The following is a 21039-nucleotide window of genomic DNA, read 5'->3' on the forward strand; positions in this document are numbered from 1 at the left end:
TAACTGAATTCAGACACCACTATCATTTACTGGATGGAAACACTGAAAACTGACAGTATTTCTAAAAAATTGTTTAGAAAAATGCATTTTTCAGTGTATTGTACGTATTCTTATTGAGGACTCATTTAGTGACTTTAAGGTACTATAACCACTGTAGTTTTTCCAACTCCTTTAATAACTATTAGCACTGCAGGACTCTGCAGATTAATGATCTCACTACAGGGACACCACCACGCTCTGGCACAAAACAGACCGAAGAAAAGGAAGGGTACCAACAAATGAAAGAGGACAATGTATAAATAAAGCAATAGAAGATTAAAAGGCTACTTCTCCAACCCTTCTCCCACCCCAAAAAAGGTTTTTGTACCACCGTATGAGCATGTTATTTCCCTCTTTTCGTGTCCAGGAAAGAGGGCAGCTGCACTTATATATACATGCCTTTGCATCACTGGAACCTCAACAACAAACATTACAAAAAAATGTGTAATTTAGAAAATAAATGAAAGCTAAGGTTTTAAGGAGGAACAATACAAAAATTAGGGTGGGTTAGTAAATAATAAAATTAGGATTTTTCCAAAGGAAAGCAAGGCAAAAGGCAGCTTGAAATGCTCTTCTCTCAAACGGAGATTAGTAAGGACTGAATGTAAAATGGAAACACAGTAAGAAGCCACTGAGTAGTCAAATTTGCATGTCATTACACTGTTTTTAAGGTTTATACTATGGTAACAACCAAAAGCCCTAATCAGAGGGGCCTCATTTTTCTGTACGAATACGTATTGACCATTGCTGCCCCAAAAACCTGACAAAAGGGCTCATTCTAATTTACCCACTGTTCTGGAAGAGTAAAGGGGCTTTAATGTAAATAACAAACAGGCATAAAGTGTTTCTCCCCCAGTCAGGCCTGTGCCAGTAAGACCCAAGTGAAGAGCACTACTCCCCTAAGACATTCATAGGTATTTTCTATCTATACTCTTAGTAAATATGGTTTCAGTCCTGTTAAGTTATACACACAGGCAGTCCCCTGCATCAGCATTGACTTCAGTGTGGCTTTACACAGGTTCATGGGGTCTATTTGTGCACATTTTTGCCGGCTGGGGGTCTATATTATTGCACAGTTGTAAAACCATGGCTGTGGCCCAACTATGCTTAAAAATGGTTTTCTAATGTAAATGGTGCATCATAAAATTGGGTTTAACTATTGGCAAAGGCTCACTGACAACACAATAAACTTGACTGATTTTGTGGGTGGCGAAGAGACTGACCTTAAACCCCTCTTTAATAATATTTGTTAAATATCTCCATGCTTGAAACAGGCTCCCAACTCCAAATTTCCCAATGCATATTAGCAGTTGAAAAAAAAAAGACAACTTAAAAAGAAGTGACACTGTCTGAAATTTTGGCTATTGTTGCAGAGAATACCACTTATTTCTTAAAAAAAGACTTTTCATTACTAGATTTCAAAGCACTTTGCAATCTTTAATGCATTTATCCTCACAACATCCCTGTGAGGTAGGTAAGTGCTATTATCCCCATTTTACAGATGAGAAATGGAGGCACAGCATGCCTTGTCCAAGGTCATCAGGGAAGTCTGTGGCAGACCAAGGAACTGAACTCCCAAGTCCTAGGCTAGTGCCCTAACCACTATAAAGTATAGCGGGGGGGGGGGGGGGAGGAGTTCTACTTTTCAGATTGGGTGCCTGTGCACTTGACAACTTTGTGTGGTCCAAGGCTAGCTATTTGAAAATGTAGTCAGTTTCTCCCATTTGTGTAGGGTCTTTCACACAGTAACAGAAGAGCAAAATAATTTTTAAAAGGAAAAGAAAAAAAAGCAATTCTAAAGCCACAAAAATTGGCAGGACTCCTGAAAGGTAGCTGTTATAGGTGTAGCTGCTTTTATCTAATATACACAAAGCTAAAAATATGCTTTAATTCACATTAGAGCCACCTACACTACAGCTCAATAATAATGTGCATAACAAGAAGTAGTTATAGTCTAAAGACTTGTCTACACTTGAAAGCTAAATTGCATTTAAGTAGGATATGATTTTAAAGCACAACAACTATTCTAGCAAAGCTCCATTTTGTAGACAAGCCTTAACATATTAACATTAACTATAGCAGAGCTCTCACTCTGCTATAATGAGGACTAAAGTATGGATTAGAAAGATCTCATTCTGTAGTCCTCTACCTCACCAAGAAAATTTTAAACACACGCACGCACGCACACACCCCTGCCTCATTCTCCTCGCTTTAGGATCCTACTCCCATTTTAGACGACAAAGACCATGGTCTACAAACCTTGGTCAACACGAGTTACCTTGGCGTACAGATGCCAAAGTTTGTATATCATAGAAAGGCGGAGGTGGAACAGCTCTCTGCTGACTGAGCAACCAAACACAAGTTCAACATGGAGCTGAGCAGTTGAGGGTGGTTTTGAAAGAGAACTTTAATAGTCAGCTGCAATAGGGTTCTATGCTGAATTATTCTCCAGGCTTGCAATTTTGGGTTGCGATAGAAATCGCATAGCGCTTGCTGAACATTTATAAATATTTTAGATTATATTTGTTACTAAAGTTACGAATTATGTGGTGCTTGCTTGACATTTATAAATATGACTGGGTGTTTTCTTGAACCTATGAATTCTGCGGTGCTCTACATTTACAAGTACTGGGTGCTCTGAATACCTTCGTGCCTTCAACAATAAATGGTATGAACTAATAAAGATCATTTTATTTTCAAAAAAAGGAAAATTTATTGAATGGCAAAAACTGGAGAAAAACCAACGTGCAAAACAAGCCCTGCAATATAAACTGTAAACATAAATTAATGGGGGAACAAAATTGGAAAGGGAGCAAACATTTCTATCTATTTCAGTGCACATAATCGGTTGTAGCTTAACATACACCAACCATGGTTCTCACACACAACAGTGTATGTGAAGCTGCCATTTTCCCCAGGCTTAGAGAGGAAGGAGTGCAGAATGTGGGGGGAGTAAGGAGCTGCTACTACAGAGTTCTCCAAGGACTGCAAAGGGTGAGGAGTCTGGTTATTTGGACCTGTAGGTCAACTTGGACCCACAACATTTGTTTGCGCTGCTTGAGAAGATCCATCATGTCCTGGTACATCTCCCTCTCCTTTTCTTGGGCCTCTCTTCTGTCTGCTCTGTACTTCTCCCTGTTGTCTTCCATGAGGGCTCTCAAGGTCCTTTGCTCAGTCAGATGCAGCACTGGCTTGCAGAATTTCACGGAACATGTCCTCCCTAGTTCTCCTCTGTCTCATCAGGGGGCACCCCACAAGGCTGCAAAAGCAGTTGCTGCTGATGGAGAGAGAGAGAGGTATCATTGGACTTACAGTCACAAGAGAAAGGGAAGGGAGTTTTGAAGCTGATATTTCCTTTATTCAGTAAGATTTAGTAAGACATACTTATTAACACTTCAGCTTTGAAGCACCTCTGCACAACACTGCTCTCAGTTCCAGCTACAGTGAGTGCAACCCACCAGGAACAAGAAATTACGGTTGAATGAAACAAAATGTTGGTCTCTATTCTATGGGTATTGATAGGGCCCTACCAAATTCACGGTCCATTTTGGTCAATTTCAGACCACAGAATTTTTTAAAAAATAATAAATTTCATTATTTCAGCTATTTAAATCTGAAGTGTCATGGTGCTATAATTGTAGGGATCCCGACTAAAAAAGGAGTTGTGGGGAAAAGGGGTCACAAGGTTATTGTAAAAAGAAAAAGGAGTACTTGTGGCACCTTAAAGACTAACCAATTTATTTGAGCATAAGCTTTCATGAGCTACAGCTCACTTCATCGGATGCATAAAAGTGCTTTTATGCATCCGATGAAGTGAGCTGTAGCTCACGAAAGCTTATGCTCAAATAAATTGGTTAGTCTCTAAGGTGCCACAAGTACTCCTTTTCTTTTTGTGAATACAGACTAACACGGCTGCTACTCTGAAACCTGTCATTATGCAAGGTTATTGTGGGGGAGGGGGGTTGCAGTCACTGTTCCCTCTAAGCTGTGCACATCTTTGCGCGCACACACAGATCCTAAACCCAGCGAAACACCGTGCTCACAAAAATTTGCACAGAAGACATTTTTTGCGCACACAGCCTGTCAAAAATTAGAGGGAACATTGGTTGTGGTACTACTATCCTTACTTCTGAGCTGCTGCTGGCAGCAGCGTGGCCTTCAGAGCTGGGCAACTGGAGAGTGGCGGCTGCTGGCCGGGATCCCAGCTCTGAAGGCAGAGCCACCGCCAGCAGCAGCGCAGAAGCAAGGGTGGCAGGCTATGGTATTGCCACCCTTATTTCTACACTGCTGCCTGCAGAGCTGGGCCCTCAGTCAGCAGCCACCACTCTCCAACCGCCCAGCTCTGAAGGCAGCCACTCAGAAGTAAGGGTGGCATGGTATGGTATTGCCACCCTTACTTCTGCACTGCTGCTGGGGGGATGAGGGGCGCTGCCTTCAGAGCTGGGCGCCCAGCCAACAGCCACCGCTCTCCGGCTGCCCAGCTCTGAAGGCAGCACAGAAGGGTGGCAATACCACAACCCCCCTAAAATAACCTTGTGACCCCTCTGCAATTCCCTTTTCAGTCAGGACCCCCAGCTTGAGAAATACTGGTCTCCCCTGTGAAAAACGGTATAATATAGGGTAAAAGCACCCAAAAGACGAGATTTCACAGGGGTTAACCAGATTTCACAGTCTGTGACGTGTTCTTCATGGCCATGAATTTGATAGGGCCCTAGGTATAGGGAAATGGCACTGCATATTGGCATGAATGTTCCAGGTGGTGATTTTAGCAGATCTCATTCCTGTGGGTAACAGCAATGAGCTCAGCTGCTGCTAGCCTGTTTACTGCAATGGTGCCAGCCAAACTCACCACAGGGTGGCCTGTGAAAATATCCTACCACAGAGAAAGAAAAACTGGCCATCCCTTGAAACCTTTGGGAAAGGATTGAAGGGTATCTCCATGAAAGTTTCATTGAGCTCTCAGGAGGATACAAGGGGCATCCCTATGTACATAAACAATCTGCTCCCCATTGCCCCCTGCATAACCTAACATCCACCTCTGTTTGTTGTAATGCTACCTCTTCCCATACAAGTAAAACAATGAAAAATCAACCCGTGTCATGACACAGGTGGCAATGTGCCAAGTGCCATCTTTAAATTTAAAGATTGTAAGGGAAAATGCATACACACACTTACCCAAGGTCTCTTTCTCTTCATTAGCATCGTCAGTGCTGGGCTGATGGGTTTAGCTACTCGGTGGTGAAGTTTCAAAAGAGGTCATGGCTTGTGATATCACTGGACATACTAGCGAGCCTCCTTCTTCCTTTTCTTCCTTATCCTCCCCGCTGTTCATGGTAGGGATCTGTGTCTTGGGCTCTTCTGAAATATCCAGAGCGGTCTGTGGGGTGCTGGTATGTCTCCACCAAATATGGCATGCAGTTCATTGTAAAAGCAGCAGGTCCACAGCTCAGAACCAGGTTGAACATTAGTCTCCCTGCCATAGTTCCTTTGCTTTCATGAGGTACTGCTGCTGAAACTTCTCATACCACTTTGCCAGTACCCGCTATGCAATCTGTTCATAGATGTCCATGTTTCTACAGCTCATCAGTAGTTGTGCCTGCACAGCCTCTTCTCCCCACAGGCCCAAGAGATCGAATACCTCCTGTTTATTCCAGGCAGGAGAATGCATCTAGTGCGTGCAACCAGCATGGTCAGTTACACACAGTAAGGGAGAGCTGTGAGGTGTTCTCACCAAGGTGGGAAATCAGGAAAAGGCATTTCAAAAATATGTGGAGGAGATTAAAGAAGGCGGTAGCCTCCGGTCTCCATGATCCCTGGGCAGCAGTATTTAAATGGAATAGGGCATGTGGGACAGCTCCTGGAGGACTATTGGGGTTGACACAGGTCATACAGCATCTACTGCATTGACCTCAGTAGGTCAACCATGGCTCTCCACCGTTCAGGGAGAGATTTTACTGCAATCACCGTAACAGGGTGCTTATGTTTGTGGGAGACAAATTTAAATGTAGAGACTTGCACAAATAGGTTGACATGAGACAATTCGTAGTGCAAGGTGCAAGAGTACATTGATGTAGTAAAGTCTGTCCAAATCTCTGGACACACCTGAAACAAAAGCTCAGAGAGGTGTGAACTCTCCTTGTTCAAGTTAATGAAGTTAACACCAAAACCTAAAGATGACAAATTTAAATGCCAACATTGTTAACTATTTTGCTACTTATAATTTAGCATAGCATACAAGTATTCAGCTAATGTGATAAATGCACTCAACATATGCATTTGATCCAATTAATTCTAATTGTTCCAATTACCCATAAATGAAAAGTACTTAATGCCATAAAAAGAATTACTGAAACACTCATAATACCTGGTTGTTTACCCCACACCCAACTCTCAACAATCGATTTGGCCCTATAAGTAGGCAGTGGAGTTTCCTCTTCATCTTTCTTTTCTTTGTCATTTTGTTCTTCCTTCTTTGATCCAGTCTGGCATTCAGTGCTGTCATCTAAAGAAATACAAAATTGAACTAGTTAAGCTATTTTTGAAGAAGAGATCCATCCATTTATTTGCCTTAGAGTACTTTTCTAACCTAGAACCAAGAAGGTCAGACTCTGTCCTCAAATTCACAGCACTACTGTCAAAGAGTGAGATGAGAAAAACAAGTGCTGATTTAGCTGTCACAGGTGCTAGGTTTCACATTTCACTAGACAACACAGGGATCCTTTAAACCTAGAAATCCGTAAGTCACTGTTAAAACTTGCATTGAAGGGTAAGGATTTTTCAACATAATAGAAACAGATGGTAAGCCTACTACAGATCACTTTTACTGGTATAGCGTTTGTTCCCAATTGTTGGTATTTCACATTAGTCTACTTAGATTACTTGCTTTCATATTCTATGGACAGCATGACAAACAATTTAACAGGCAACAACTGCCTCTGTTTCAGTGTCAAAAGTAAACCCATGCAAGTGGTGGTTACTCTAATTTTATGCAGCATTATGTCTATATGTAATTATAGTTGCGGATTGGTCCTGCTTTGAGCAGGGGGTTGGACTAGATAACCTCCTGAGGTCCTTCCAACCCTGATATTCTATGATTCTATGATATACACATTCATTGTACCAAACGTATAACCAATTTATTTATTTATTTATTTATTTTTTTTAAAGACAGAAGGAGGACCAAAAGAATGCCACCATGGCTAAATAGAGTGATGGAGGTCACTGGAGGCAAAAAAGCATCCTTTGAAATTTGGAAGTCAAATTCTAATGAAGAAAATAAGGAGCACAAACTCTGGCAAGTAAGACAGAAAAATATAAGTCAAGCCAAGAAAGAATTTGAGAAGCAACTTGCTAAACACAAAGAAACTAAAACACATTTTTAAGTACATCAGAAGCAGGAAGCCTGCCAAACAGGCAGAGGGGCCACTACAAGACTTACAAGGTGCAGTGGATCACCTAGAGCCAGGACATTTGACCGGATTGCAAGACAGAAGAGCTACAAGGCTAGCAGGGATGATGGTAATCAGCACCAGTGGGAGGTTGCAGGGGTGGGGTGTGAAAGGGAGTCCCTTCTGTCCAATGCTGCAAATCGTGACTGTAGGAGGGACCTCAGCAGGGTTTGGGGAACTTGCCCACTTCTCCTCTCAGGGGATATATAGGGGGAGGGGAGAATGGTCACGTGCCCCACTGGGTTTGGTGTCTCCTGATCTTTGGGGGGAAGGGTAACAGAACTAAGATGTGGGGGAGGGGGGAAGAGAAAAGATCTAGGGTCTAGAAGCTGTGTCATGGATATCTGGGGTACACCCACCTACAGAAGTCAGTGGCATTACACAGCTGTTGTAAGCTAACCTTCAGTTACTGGAGTAGCTGGGAGCTTCCGGGGGGGGGGGGGCACGGAGGCTGGAGATGGTAATAATGGAAGACAGGCAATAGTCAGGTGGGGCAGACCCCTTGCCAGGGGGCAAGAACCCTTAATCGGGAGCGGGAGGAGATAGCGGTGTACTCTACAACTCACACTCTCTCACACACACACACTCTCTCTCTCTCTAATAGGGAATGTGAATTCATGGGACAGAACTGCTGCTCCAGGAACAACCGGGGGGGGGAGGGGTGTCACGCAACAGGGCAAAGGGTGCCCTGATGGTCAGTCAAGAGTATAAGTATGCTGGGGTGGCAGATGGAGTTCACCTTCTCACTACTACTAAGGATAAAATTTTGAGAGGTGAATATACAGACATATTATTACTGGTGCCCAGGGAGGTTCTGACAGACAGTAAAGCTGGGCAGAGCAAGCAGGACAATAAAATGCCTAAGCGACCAAAGGTGGCTAGAACATGTGAAAACCAGGAAGCCACCTTCCTGATCTATGCAAGCCTTACTGCAGACGCTTACGCAGACAGAAGCCGAGCATTATTCAAATATATGGATATACAGTAGAAGCTCTCTTATCCAGCATGTTGGGGGAATGAGGGGTGCCAGTAAGTCAAAACTTCTGGTTAACTAAGAGGGAGGGAACTGGGGCTCAGGAGGGGGTATGGGGCCCAGGAGGTGGTGCGGGGTGCCGGATCTGGGGGAGCACTCACCTTGAGCATCTTCCCGCAAACAAAGACATGTCCCTGCTGCTCCTAGATGGAGGCGCAGCTAGGCAGCTCTGCCCCCACCCACCAAGAGCTGCTGCCGGACATGCTGTCCACTTCTGGGAACGGTGGCCTTAGCCCCGCTGCGCCAGCCCCCAGGAGCCGCCTGACGTAAGCGGCACCCGGCTGGAGCCCACACCCCAATGCCCGCCTACCCCCGCAGCCCCGAGCCCCAAATTTCTTCCCAGAACCTGCACCCCAACCCCCTGCCCCAGGCTCAGCCAGGAGCCCCTACCACACTCCAACCCCCTGGCCCCAGCCCAGAGCCCATACCTCAACCCCCTGTCCCAGCCCCAGTGAGAGTGAGTGACTGTGGGGAAGAGCAAGCGATTGAGGGAGGGGGAGGGAGCAGGGTGGGCCCTCAGAGAAGGGTCAGGGCAGGGGCTATGGTGTTTGGGTTTGTGTGATTACTGTTATTTCTACATTTTCTTTGAAGTAGATCCTGTGTTGCACTTAAATTCAAAAAGTGATCCTGTGCTTAAAGAGATTGGAGACCACTGATCTAGTTAGAAAAAGGGAGTGTACAATTTAACTTTTCTGGAATTTTTTCCAATTTTGGTGGCAGTGGCCATTTGGGAACAATTTGTTAATAAAAGGGTGTACTTATAGTGTGAACTTATGTGTTCCCAGGGTTGATAATGGCACAGCAGATGCATTGTCTCGTTTTCAGTTGGACAGATTTCAGGAGCTGGCAAGGAACCCAAAGGGATGCCACTAGCACTATGGAACCTTGGCATATGATGCCTGTCAGCATAGTGCAGAGCTCAGTGGCTCCATGAACACTGCAGAGCTACTGGAGAAGTTTTAACGATTTTGTGCAATTTCAGGAGCAGGAGGGCCTGTCACCTATGGGTGCTGTAGTATAAGGTGTTGTTAGCCACCTGGCGTCATCAACAATCTCCACTCACCTACTGGGCCTTACACTTGCCAGTAGGCTGAATGTTTGCCCAGATCTTTGTAGCGGATTTTTAATTCTGAGGTTTCTCGTGGGGTAATCTGGAAACACCAGCCCCAGGGAGAATGCACACCATCCCATCACTTTTAATACGCTTAGGGATCTGGTGCAGCTCCCAGAGCCTATATGTCCATTGTGGACAAGCGGTGGCCTTGTTTAGGGCTACATTTCTAGTAGCATTTTTTTAAAGCTCTTAGGATCAGCAAACTAGCGTAGCGATTCTTCTGGATGGGCTTTGGAACTGAAGGATATATATTGCAAGGGGCAATCAGGGACATTAACCTTGAGGAGGTCAGAGATGGATCAAGGAGGCTGGAGTGAATCCATTATTTTACAGAAGGGTGGCAAGTCCAGGATCTGTCCTGTGGCGGGCCTACTTGGCAAGAAGGGCAGGGAGGTATGAGCCCCTCTTGATCATGGTGATTAAAGTCCCCTCACAACATACCAGTTTGTTACAGTTTTAAGACCAGGACTGACAAGGTTGGAGCTGCCAGTACACAAAATCAGTTCCCACTCATTCAGGATCAGGGCAGCAACAGCACCAACCCAGCTAGGGCTGGAGAGCGAGTGTAATCCAGGCAACTGGGCACTGGCATTCTGAACCATACAGAATGTATATGAGACTCCAGATGCTGGCAGGCAGTGGCATGGATCTGCAGACACAGTATTGTTTTCTAAGCCAACAGGCAGACTTCCAGGTTGTCTGGAGGTTTGCAGCTAGGCCTCAACGGTGAAGCAAGTTCCGAGCTGGCATGAGAGAAAGGGTATATTATGCGACCAGCTGATGCCACTTCTGTATACCATGGTGGCCCATGAGCAGGTACCAGATTTGATTGTGGTTCTCCACAGGGGAAATGATTTGAGAACGCGTCAGGGGGTAGACTTAATGCTCAGAACTAAGAAGGACTTGGAGAAGATCCTGGAACTTTTTCCAGGAGTAAAAATTATTTGGTAGGACGTGTTGCAACACAGGGTGTGAAAGCCACCCTGGGTTGACAAGGCTAGGAGATATGTGAACAGGGAGACCGCCAAATTCATAGATGGCAGGGGGGCGTAAGTAACTTCTCATTCAGAAATAGCACCACTATTATTCAGCAAGGATGAGGTTTACCTGTCAGTTTGGAGCTGATGCATTTTTGGTTGATATTAAAGAAGACTTTAGTAGATGTCTGGGAACCCAGACCTAGGTATGGTAACTGCTAGCCAAGGTAACTGCTAGTGCCTCCTTATGGCAGATGTCCAGTGTAGGTATCCCAAAGGGAAGGGATACAGTAATCAGAAAAAGTGGTCTGGTAAATGGGGAGCTGACCTTAAAGGAGGCATGAGTGTTTTTGTTGTTTTTATTTAAAGGAACAGAAACACGATGCTTCAGGGCTCCTACCGCAGGGAATCAACTCCCTGCTCCCTTATAGCCTCCCCTTAACCCTCATTCAAAATGGGGAGCAGCAGAAGGCTGGCTGGGGACCAGGATGAGTGCAGTGGAAGGGCTAACAGCAGCACACCTCTGCCCCCTCCCCTGCCCAATTACCAGCACTGTACATATTTAACTGCGGAGTACTCCCAGACATTGACAAAGTTACGGCCTAATTAAACTACATCCAGTGTCTCCTGTCATACTTCCAGCATAGTCAGACAAAGGTATTCAAGAACACTCAAGGAAGACAAGGACATTGCAGAGAAGCTAAATTAATTCTTTGTATAGGTCTTTTGCTGCAGAGAATGTGCAGGACATACCCACGAGAGCTATTCTTTTGCAGTGACAAATCTCAAGTAGTGTCCCAAATTAATGGGTCAGGAGGTTTGGAACAAAATGATGAACAGTAATAAGTCACCCAGACCAGATGGTACTCAGCCAAGAGTTCTGAAGGAACTCTGATACGAAATTGCAGAGCTATTAACTGTAATATATAACAACCAATCACTGAAATCATCCTCTGTACCAGATAACTTGGTAAGAGTTTTGTCTGCATGAAATGCCGTTTGATAGAGCTGATGGAGGAAGAGATCCGAGGTTTGGAGATGCAGGTGAAAAGTCTGGTTGAGTTTAGAAAGGGGTTCGAGCAGATTATGGAGCAAAGACATGAGGTATCTGAAGGGAAAAGCTCAGACTTGCAGATGGAAGCAGGACTGAGGAATTCTGAGGGGAGACTGCTGGGTGAGGAAAGTGGTCAGTGGAAGCATGTGACTAAAAGAACTAGGCAGAGGAAAAGACGGGTTAGTGAAGGAGAAACAGAGCTCAAGAATATGTTTGTAGAGTTGGACAATGAAGAAGGGGCTCAGCAGGTAGTCACTGAAGGTGGAAGGGCAAGGCAGAAGAGAAGAGTGGCTAGTCCTATAGGAAAAGGGGAAGAGTCAATGGAGACTATACTAAATATGAGCCCCAGGAGGATACAGGATGGGTTGAAAAGGACTACAAGGGAGAACAGGAATGGAAAGAACTTTCAGCCAGAGGGAACAGGGGATAGACTGGAGAATAGCACCGTCACCAGGAAAAGGCAGGTATATGTGATCGGGGACTCTTCACTGAGAAGAATAGACAGGCCTGTAACCAGAGCTGATCCAGAGAATAGAAGGGTGTGCTGTCTTCCGGGTGCTAAGATATGGGATGTAGACTTGAGGTTGAAAAGGATCCTAAAGGGAGCGGGAAGAATCCTCTAATTATCCTTCATGTGGGAACAAATGATACGGCTAGATTCTCGCTGGAAAGTATTAAGGGAGACTATGCTAAGCTGCGGAAGACACTTAAGGAAATCGAGGCTCAGGTAATCTTTAGTGGGATTCTACTTCTTCCTAGAGAAGGGCAACAAAGATGTGACAAGATTATGCCTATCAACAGATGGCTTAGGCAGTGGTGCTATAAAGGAGGGCTTTGGGATGTGTGGCCACTGGGAGGCATTCATGGACAGAGGACAGTTCTCTCGGGATGGACTTCATTTGAGTAGGGAAGGAAATAGACTTCTAGGATGGAGGCTGGCACAACTGATTAAGAGAGCTTTAAACTAGGAATTTGGGGGAGATGTCCAGGTAATCTCCACGCCGGATTTTAGCATTGAGAGGGAAGAAAAAGTAAGAAAGGATACAGCTGTGGGTAGGAGAATGGATATAAGGAGGAAGGGCAGTGTAGATACCAGTCTAATAGGTTATACTGGCTGCAGAATGACCATGCCTAATCGGGTACAGAATGTGAGCGAGGCCAAACAGCAAAAATTAAGATGTTTGTACACCAGTGCGAGGAGCCTAGGTAACAAAATGGAGGAACTAGAGCTAGTGGTGCAGGAAGTGAAACCAGATATTATAGGGATAACAGAAACATGGTGGAATAGTAGTCATGACTGGACTACGGGTATTGAAGGATATGTGCTGTTTAGGAAAGACAGAAATAAAAAAGGTAAAGGTGGTGGAGTAGCATTCTATATCAATGATGAGGTAGAATGTAAAGAAATAAGAAGCGATGGAATGGATAAGACAGAGTCCATCTGTGCAAAAATTACACTGGGGAAGAAAACTACTGGACCCTCCCCAGGGACAGTGCTTGGGGTGTGCTACAGACCGCCGGGATCTAATCTGGATATGGATAGAGCCCTCCTTAATGTTTTTAATTAAGTAAATACTAATGGAAACTGCGTGATCATGGGAGACTAACTTCCCAGATATAGACTGGAGGACAAGTGCTAGTAATAATAATAGGGCTCAGATTTTCCTAGATGCGATAGCTGATGGATTCCTTCATCAAGTAGTTGCTGAACCGACTAGAGGGGATGCCATTTTAGATTTGGATTTGGTGAGTAGTGAGGACCTCATAGAAGAAATGGTTGGAGGGGACAATCTTGGTTCAAGTGATCATGAGCACAAAAGCTTATGCTCAAAAAATCTGTTAGTCTCTAAGGTGCCACAAGTACTCCTTTTCTTTTTGAGCTAATTCAGTTCAAACTGAACGGAAGGATTAACAAAAATAAATCTGCAACTAGGGTTTTTGATTTCAAAAGGGCTGACTTTCAAAAAAAAAAAAAGGAAATTAGTTAGGGAAGTGGATTGGACTGAAGAATTTGTGGATCTAAAGGCAGAGGAGGCCTGGGATTACTTTAAATCAAAGCTGCAGAAGCTATCGGAAGCCTGCATCCCAAGAAAGGGGAAAAAAATCATAGGCAGGAGTTGTAGACCAAGCATCTCAGAGAGGTGATTAAGAAAAAGCAGAAAGCATACAGGGAGTGGAAGATGGGAGGGATCAGCAAGGAAAGCTACCTTATTGAGGTCAGAACATGTAGGGATAAAGTGAGACAGGCTAAAAGTCAAGTAGAGTTGGACCTTGCAAAGGGAATTAAAATCAATAGTAAAAGGTTCTATAGCCATATAAATAAGAAGAAAACAAAGAAAGAAGAAGTGGGACTGCTAAACACTGAAGATGGAGTGGAGGTCAAGGATAATCTAGGCATGGCCCAATATCTAAACAAATACTTTGCCTCAGTCTTTAATAAGGCTAAAGAGGATCTTAGGGATAATGGTAGCATGACAAATGGGAATGAGGATATGGAGGTAGATATTACCATATCTGAGGTAGAAGCGAAACTCAAACAGCTTAATGGGACTAAATCGGGGGGCCCAGATAATCTTCATCCAAGAATATTAAAGGAATTGGCACATGAAATTGCAAACCCATTAGCAAGAATTTTTAATGAATCTGTAAACTGAGGGGTTGTACCATATGAGTGGAGAACTGCTAACATAACAAAATGGAGGAACTAGAACTGCTGATGCAGGAAGTGAAACCAGATATTATAGATTTGGCCAGTGTTTTCCAGCAATTAAAACAGAGTGATTTCAAAAGTTTTCAAAGCTGTATTTTCCAGAAATTTCAGATATGAATTATTCTAATGCAAAAAATACACGTATTGACAAACATGAGCAATATGTAATCCTTTAGAGCACAAACGTGCACTGGGAGGGGCAGGAGCCAGCTGCGTGCAGGGGAGGGGGCACAGGCCGTAGGCACTGAGGGCTAGAGATTGGGAAGGTGCGCGGCGGAAAAGCACTGTGGGCGCTGCCGAGAGCAGGTGTAAGCACTGTCCACCCTGCAGCATGGTGAGGGAGCCTGGCGTCCCACTGGCATATGCCCTGCCTGCCCAGGAGAAGCTCCATGATGGTTTTGTTGAGCCCAGACCTGTATGAGGAGAGGAGAAGATGGCGGCAAGTCTCAACAGCAGCCAGCCCCCCAGCCTCTGCCCTGGGGAGGCATATAACCTCACACACATCGCCTCTGCCCCGTGGATGAGGTTTTTTGTTTTTTTGTTTTTTAAACACACACACTATGACAAGTCGTCATTTCTGGAAATTAAGGTCTCCTCTCTGCGGCCAACCGAGAAAGGCCATATTCCTAAAAGGCCAAAAAAAAAAAAAAAATCAAAGGAACAGATTGGAGGAAGCACTACCCTATAAATCCTAGTAAGTAGCTCCCTCCTATTTATTCAAGAGCAGTAACACTATAAAGGAAAGTTAGTTACCTTTGATTAAGAACGGAGGGTTTGTAATATTGTGAAATCAGTGCATAGGTCATACCATCAGGATAAAATGAAAAAACATGGGGAAAAAAATCTTACCTTTTCTTAGAGGTACTTCACCACTTTGTGCTAATTCTGTTCCAGTGTATACAATTTCTCCATCTTTCACCATTTCATTCCACAAGCCACAGAGTCCATCTCGTGTAAAAGCAAGCTGTTAAAAATAATTTTTATAAAGTAAGTTATGTACAGCATTCCCTAGATTTACCCACACCATCTCAAACAAAGCTTTTGAAATCATGGTCAGTACTTTCCTCAAAGCAAAAAAGAAAATATAACACACACTTATAATTTAGTTGTCCTAGAGGTAGTCTCTTTGAAATCTTAAAGCAAATACAAGGTTTGCACACCACACAAATAACTTTCAGATGACTTCTAAAAGCATTACAGAATTTGCTCTCAACCACCCCGTTAGGTCTGCTCTCTTCAGGATCAACCTACTTGAAGGAAACGCTTCAATATACATTAGAATATTGACTTCAAATAATTTCTAGCATTATACTTTAACCAACCAGAACATGAAACAAAAATCATCAGCTAGGCAATATGATTCTGAAGAATTATAAGAGACAATAATACTTCAACATGAGGTTATAGCTAAGAATTTTATACTGGAAAAGCATTGCAGGCGATTCAAGTCAAAATGTCCCCAACAGTTAATTTGAAGATGTTTGTGTCAACACCCAACCTGCAGAGGGAAAAAAAGTAGCAATCTGGCCCATCTACAATATTGAAAAGACAGCAATACTTCTTACATCTGATAGCTTTGTTCCTCCCCACCTGATTTCCTCCCTGCCCAGTAGAATTGTGAGCACTGAAGCATGGAAGAGCAGAATCCACTGTTGCCAACAGCAAAAACACATTCAAGGGAATTCTCAAGCTTTGTACTAGCTAAGCAAGACTCAGTTTAGTACTGACCTCAGCATAAGCCCTATCCAGGGAATATGTAGACTACAAAGTTTCGCCGATGCAAGTTACGTCAGCCTAATACCACCACAGTCAGCATATCGCTTGTTCCTATACATACACAGCTTCTTGCATCAGCACTGCACATACTCATCAGGAGTGCTTGTTTCAATGCACAGCGCGGTGCACCATGGGTAGGTATTCCTGTGGTGTATATAGCAGGTATCACCACTGTCCAGTGCACTGGCTTTCGGGAAGTTTTGGCAATGCACTGTGGGCAGAAATGAGTCATGCAGGGGTGACTGGAACTGTGGGGTCAAGTTCCCACCATGCAACCTTCTCTATCCCATAATTTTCACACCTATGTTAAAAATCCCAACCACCAATATCGGGCTTGTTCACCGTCTCTGACAGAAGCATGGAGCCCGCACAGTTCTAAACTATTGTCATGAGTGTTTCAAGCACAGGACATATGATCCTCCAGTATTTGCAGAGCTGCAAGAAGAGCCACAGAGAAGGTGACAATTTGCTGGTGGGCAGATTGTTGTGGGACATAACGAGGACCAACTTTCCAGTGCAGGGACACCAGAATGAGAGCTGCACTAAGAGTGGAGAAACAAGTGGCAATTGCACTGTGGAAACTTGCGGTGCTTGATTGCTACCAGTCAGCAGGAAATAATTTTGGAGTTGGAAAATCCACCACGGGGGCCGCTGTCATGCAAGCATGCAGGACCATTAATCAATCATCTCCTGCTATGCAGGACTATGACTCTTGACAACATGCAGGATAAAGTGGATGGCTTTGCAGTGATAGTGTTCCCAAGCTGCAGTTAGGTGACAGACGGTATACACATCCCAATTTTGGCACCAGGCCAACTTGTCACTGACTCCATCAACAGAAAGGGCTATTTTTCTTTAGTTATTCAAGTGCTGGTGGATCATCAGAGACGCTTCCCCAACACAAATGTGGGCTGGTCAAGGAAGGTGTATGGACTTCCGGATCTTTAAGAACACAGGACTTTTCAGAAAGCTGCAAGCAGGGATTTTTTTCCTGACCAGCAGTTTACCATTACTGAAGTTGAAATGCAGTAGTGATCCTGGGGGACCCAGCCTATCCCTTACTCTCCTGGCTCATCAAACTGTACACTAGCCACCTCGCGAGCACCAAGGAAAGATTCAACTACCAGCTCAGCAGGTGCAAAATCACAGTTGAATGTGGTAGATTGACAGTTTTGGTAGATTGAAAGGGCACTGGTGAATTTAATTAATGTGATTGGATCTCAGTGAGAAATGATCCCAACGGTTGTAGCAGCCCGTTGTGGCCTGCATATCTGTGAAGCAAAGGGGGAAAAGGAGCCACTGAGATGAAGGGGAGCAGCTGTCTGCTCAGTTTAAAAAGCCAAATACAAGAGCTATCAGAAGACATCAATGCGGAGCTATACAGCACAGGGGGGCTTTGAGAGAACACTTTGACAGTGAACCACAACACAGCATTGTGATGGACTGTGCTCTACCTGGCCCTGAAGTTTGGGGACCTGTTCGGAATTGTAAGATGTGTACCAAGGACCAATGAACATAATACTGACAATGCACCTATTAAATCTACAGCAAGCAGCATAAAACTATGATTATTACACTTTGTGACTGATCCTATGAGTTGTGTCAGTGTTCAACAACAAGTAAGTGGTTGCTTTCACTATTGCCAAGCATTCTGCTGTAAATGTTGGGAACTAATAAACATGAATTATTTTCCAAACAGTACTGTTTTATTAAATGAAAAAACTTCAGAAAAATTTTGTTCAAGTGGAAAGTAAATACATTAAAACCTTAATAAATTTATGGAACAGAGTTTAAAGAAAAGGAAGGAACATTGTGGGACCGCTGCTGGAGGACTGTTAGTGTCCACATAGGTAGGCATCACAGAAACTTGGTGGAATGCGTATAATCCATGGGACACAGTAATACCAAGGTACAAAATATATCTGAATGACAAAACAGGTCATGCTGGTGCGGGAGTGGTACTATATGCGAAAGAAAGCACAGAATCAAGTGAAGTAAAAGTCTTAAATGAACCAAACAGTACCACAGAATCTTTATGGATAGTAATTCCATGCTTGAATAAGAAGAATATAGCAGCAGAGATATGTTACCTATCACCCGACCAGGATGGTGATAGTGACTGTAATGATCAGGGAGATTAGAGAGACTATAAAAATAAACTCAATAATGAGGGATTTCAACTATCCCCATATTGACTGGGTTCATGTCACCTCAGGACGGGATGTAGAGATACAGTTTCTTGACACCTTAAATGACTGCTTCTTGGAGCAGCTAGTCCTGGAACCCACAAGAGGAGAGGCAATTCTTGATTTAATCCTAAATGGAGCATAGGATTTGGTCCAGGAGGTGAATATAGCAGAACCACTTGGTAATAGTGACCATAAATATAATTAAATCTTTAAAAAGATATACTGAAATTGGAAAAGGTTCAAAAAAGGGCAACAAAAATGAGAGGTACAGAATGGTTTCAGTATGAGGAGAGATTAATAAGACTGGGACTTTTCAGCTTGGAAAAGAGATGGCTAAGGGGGGTTATGAGAGGTCTATAAAATCGTGAGTGGTATGGAGAAAGGAAGGGTTATTTAAACTCTCGCTACACAAGAACTAGGGGGCACCAAATGAAATAGGCAGCATGTTTAAAACAAACAAAAGGAAGTATTTCTTCACACAACGCAGTGTTAACCTGTGGAACTCTTTGCCAGAGGATGTTGAAGGCCAAGACTCTAACAGGGTTCATAAAAGAACTAGGTAAGTTCCTTCAGAATAGGTCCATCAATGACTATTAGCCAAGATGGGCAGGGATGGTGAACCTAGCCTCTGGTTTGCCAGAAATGGATGACAGGGAATGGATCACTTGATGAGTACCTGTTCTGTTCATTCCCTCTGGGGCCTCTGGCAGTGGCCACTGTCAGAAGACAGGATACTGGGCTAGATGGACATTTGGTCTGACCCACCATGGCCGGTCGTATGTACATTTGCATTCTGTTGACCTCAATACATCAATCATCGCTCAATGCCACTCAAAGAGTGGTATTACTATGTCGGAATAATGGAAAGCTTACATCATTGGAAGACAGATTTGCATTTGTACAGGCGCACAAGGTCGACGCAAGGCTGCTTATCTCCATCAAGCTTTGTAGAGTAGACCAGGCCCCAGAAATGGTACTATCACCCCAATACCCAGAAAGCCAGCAACTAATATTCAAAAGCTCAGAAATCCTAGAAATTTTAACAACCCTCACTATAAAGATTTCACTTTATTAGTTAGTCTTACTCAATTTCCATAAAAGCTAGCTGGGTTGAAATTTGTTTCATGAAACTATGTCTCATAAAATAAGAGTTCAAACTGTTTAATCAATGAAGCGAGAAAGTTTTCAGTAAAAGAAGCCATATTTATAAGCAAATCTGTTATTCCACAACAAAGGTGTCATTTCCAGGTCTAACCAATCTCAGAAACATGAAGACTTTAAAACAGATAATGTTATGGCTTGAGGCATCTGTAACAGATTAAATTGCCTTATTAGTTTAACAATATGGTTTGTCAAAGACTCACTTCAGATATGGCTTCATTATTATTACACTGTAAAATCTGAGCTCATAGCTTGATTATGTTTCTTACTGGTCTATTCCTGAAAGTCACTTAGTGTCAGCTGCACACTATGTTCAACTTTGCTGAAATTTACTGAATATGATCATTACCAGAATTTTGACCATTACTTTACTAAAAGTAATATTCACATTACTTCAAAACCAGATAAAACTGCAAAGGGCTTTAGAGGGAGCTGTCTGCCACCCCACCCCTCCCCCCAAAAAAGGCTTATCACTTTTCCTTTCACCTTGGTTTATGAGAATTTAGGATTCTCTTTTCTGAACTAAAAGTTCCCCACTTGCAAATAACTACCCTCCCAGACCAAGAAAGAGAACATGTTTGACTATCCCAACTCCACCTGAATGACAACTACAAGTGTTTAGTGGTGAAAAAAAATTCAATAAAAATTGAAAGATAAAGTTTACTTTACCTCTAATAGAAGCAGACATCCCTCACTGAAGCACTCAAGTAACTTAAGTGCTTAACAGAAGACATAACCTTGATTTGTGATTTTTGTACTGTCTTTTGTTTAAAAAAAAACTAGAGCTTAATCGCAGTTAATTCACGTGATTAACTTACAAAAAATTAATCATGATTAATCACACTTTTAATCACACTGTTAAATAGAATACTCATTGAAAATTATTAATTTGGGGGTTTTTTCTACATTTTCAAATATATGCACTTCAATTACAACACAGAATACAAAGTGTACAGTGCTCACTTTATATTTTATTACAAATTTTTGCATTGTAAAAACAACAAAATAGTATTTCAATTCACTTCATACAAATACTGTAGTACAATCTCTATCATGAAAGTGCAACTTACAAATGTAGATTTTTGTTACATAACTGCAGTCAAAAACAAAACAATGTAAAACCTTAGAGCCTACAAGTCCACTCAGTCCTACTTCAACCAATTGTGAAGACAAACAAGTTTGTTTACACTTACAGAAGATAATGCTGCCCACTTACTTTTTACAGTGTCACCTGAAAATGAGAACAGGTGTTCATATGGCACTTTTGTAGCCAGCACTGCAAGGTATTTACATGCCAGATATGCTAAAATTCATATGCCCCTTGATGCTTCCCACCATTCCAGAGGACATGCTTCCATGCTGATGATGTTCGTCAAAAAAAGTATTAATTAAATTTGTGACTGAATTCCTTAGGGGGAGAATTGCATGTCTCCTGCTCTGTTTTACCCTCAGATGACGACCCAGCACATGTTCATTTTAAGAACACTTTCACTCCAAATTTCACAAAACTCAAAAGAAGATACCAATGTGAGATTTCT

General features: G+C 43.1%; 1 protein-coding gene across 4 annotated transcripts in view; it reads right to left on the reverse strand.

Moving 5' to 3' along the window:
- The window catches only part of HERC2 (HECT and RLD domain containing E3 ubiquitin protein ligase 2), a 197846-nt gene that overhangs the window by 158688 nt on the left and 18119 nt on the right, over positions 1-21039 (reverse strand). For all 4 annotated transcript variants that reach the window (XM_074965634.1, XM_074965610.1, XM_074965626.1 and 1 more), the window contains exons 3-4: positions 15225-15339; positions 6404-6541 (exon numbers count right to left, since the gene is read on the reverse strand). In XM_074965634.1, the coding sequence (XP_074821735.1) occupies positions 6404-6541; positions 15225-15339 (253 nt within the window). The remainder of the gene's footprint in view (positions 1-6403; positions 6542-15224; positions 15340-21039) is intronic.

The sequence above is a fragment of the Natator depressus genome, chromosome 1 (genome assembly GCF_965152275.1).
Source record: "Natator depressus isolate rNatDep1 chromosome 1, rNatDep2.hap1, whole genome shotgun sequence".
Classification (NCBI taxonomy): domain Eukaryota; kingdom Metazoa; phylum Chordata; order Testudines; family Cheloniidae; genus Natator; species Natator depressus.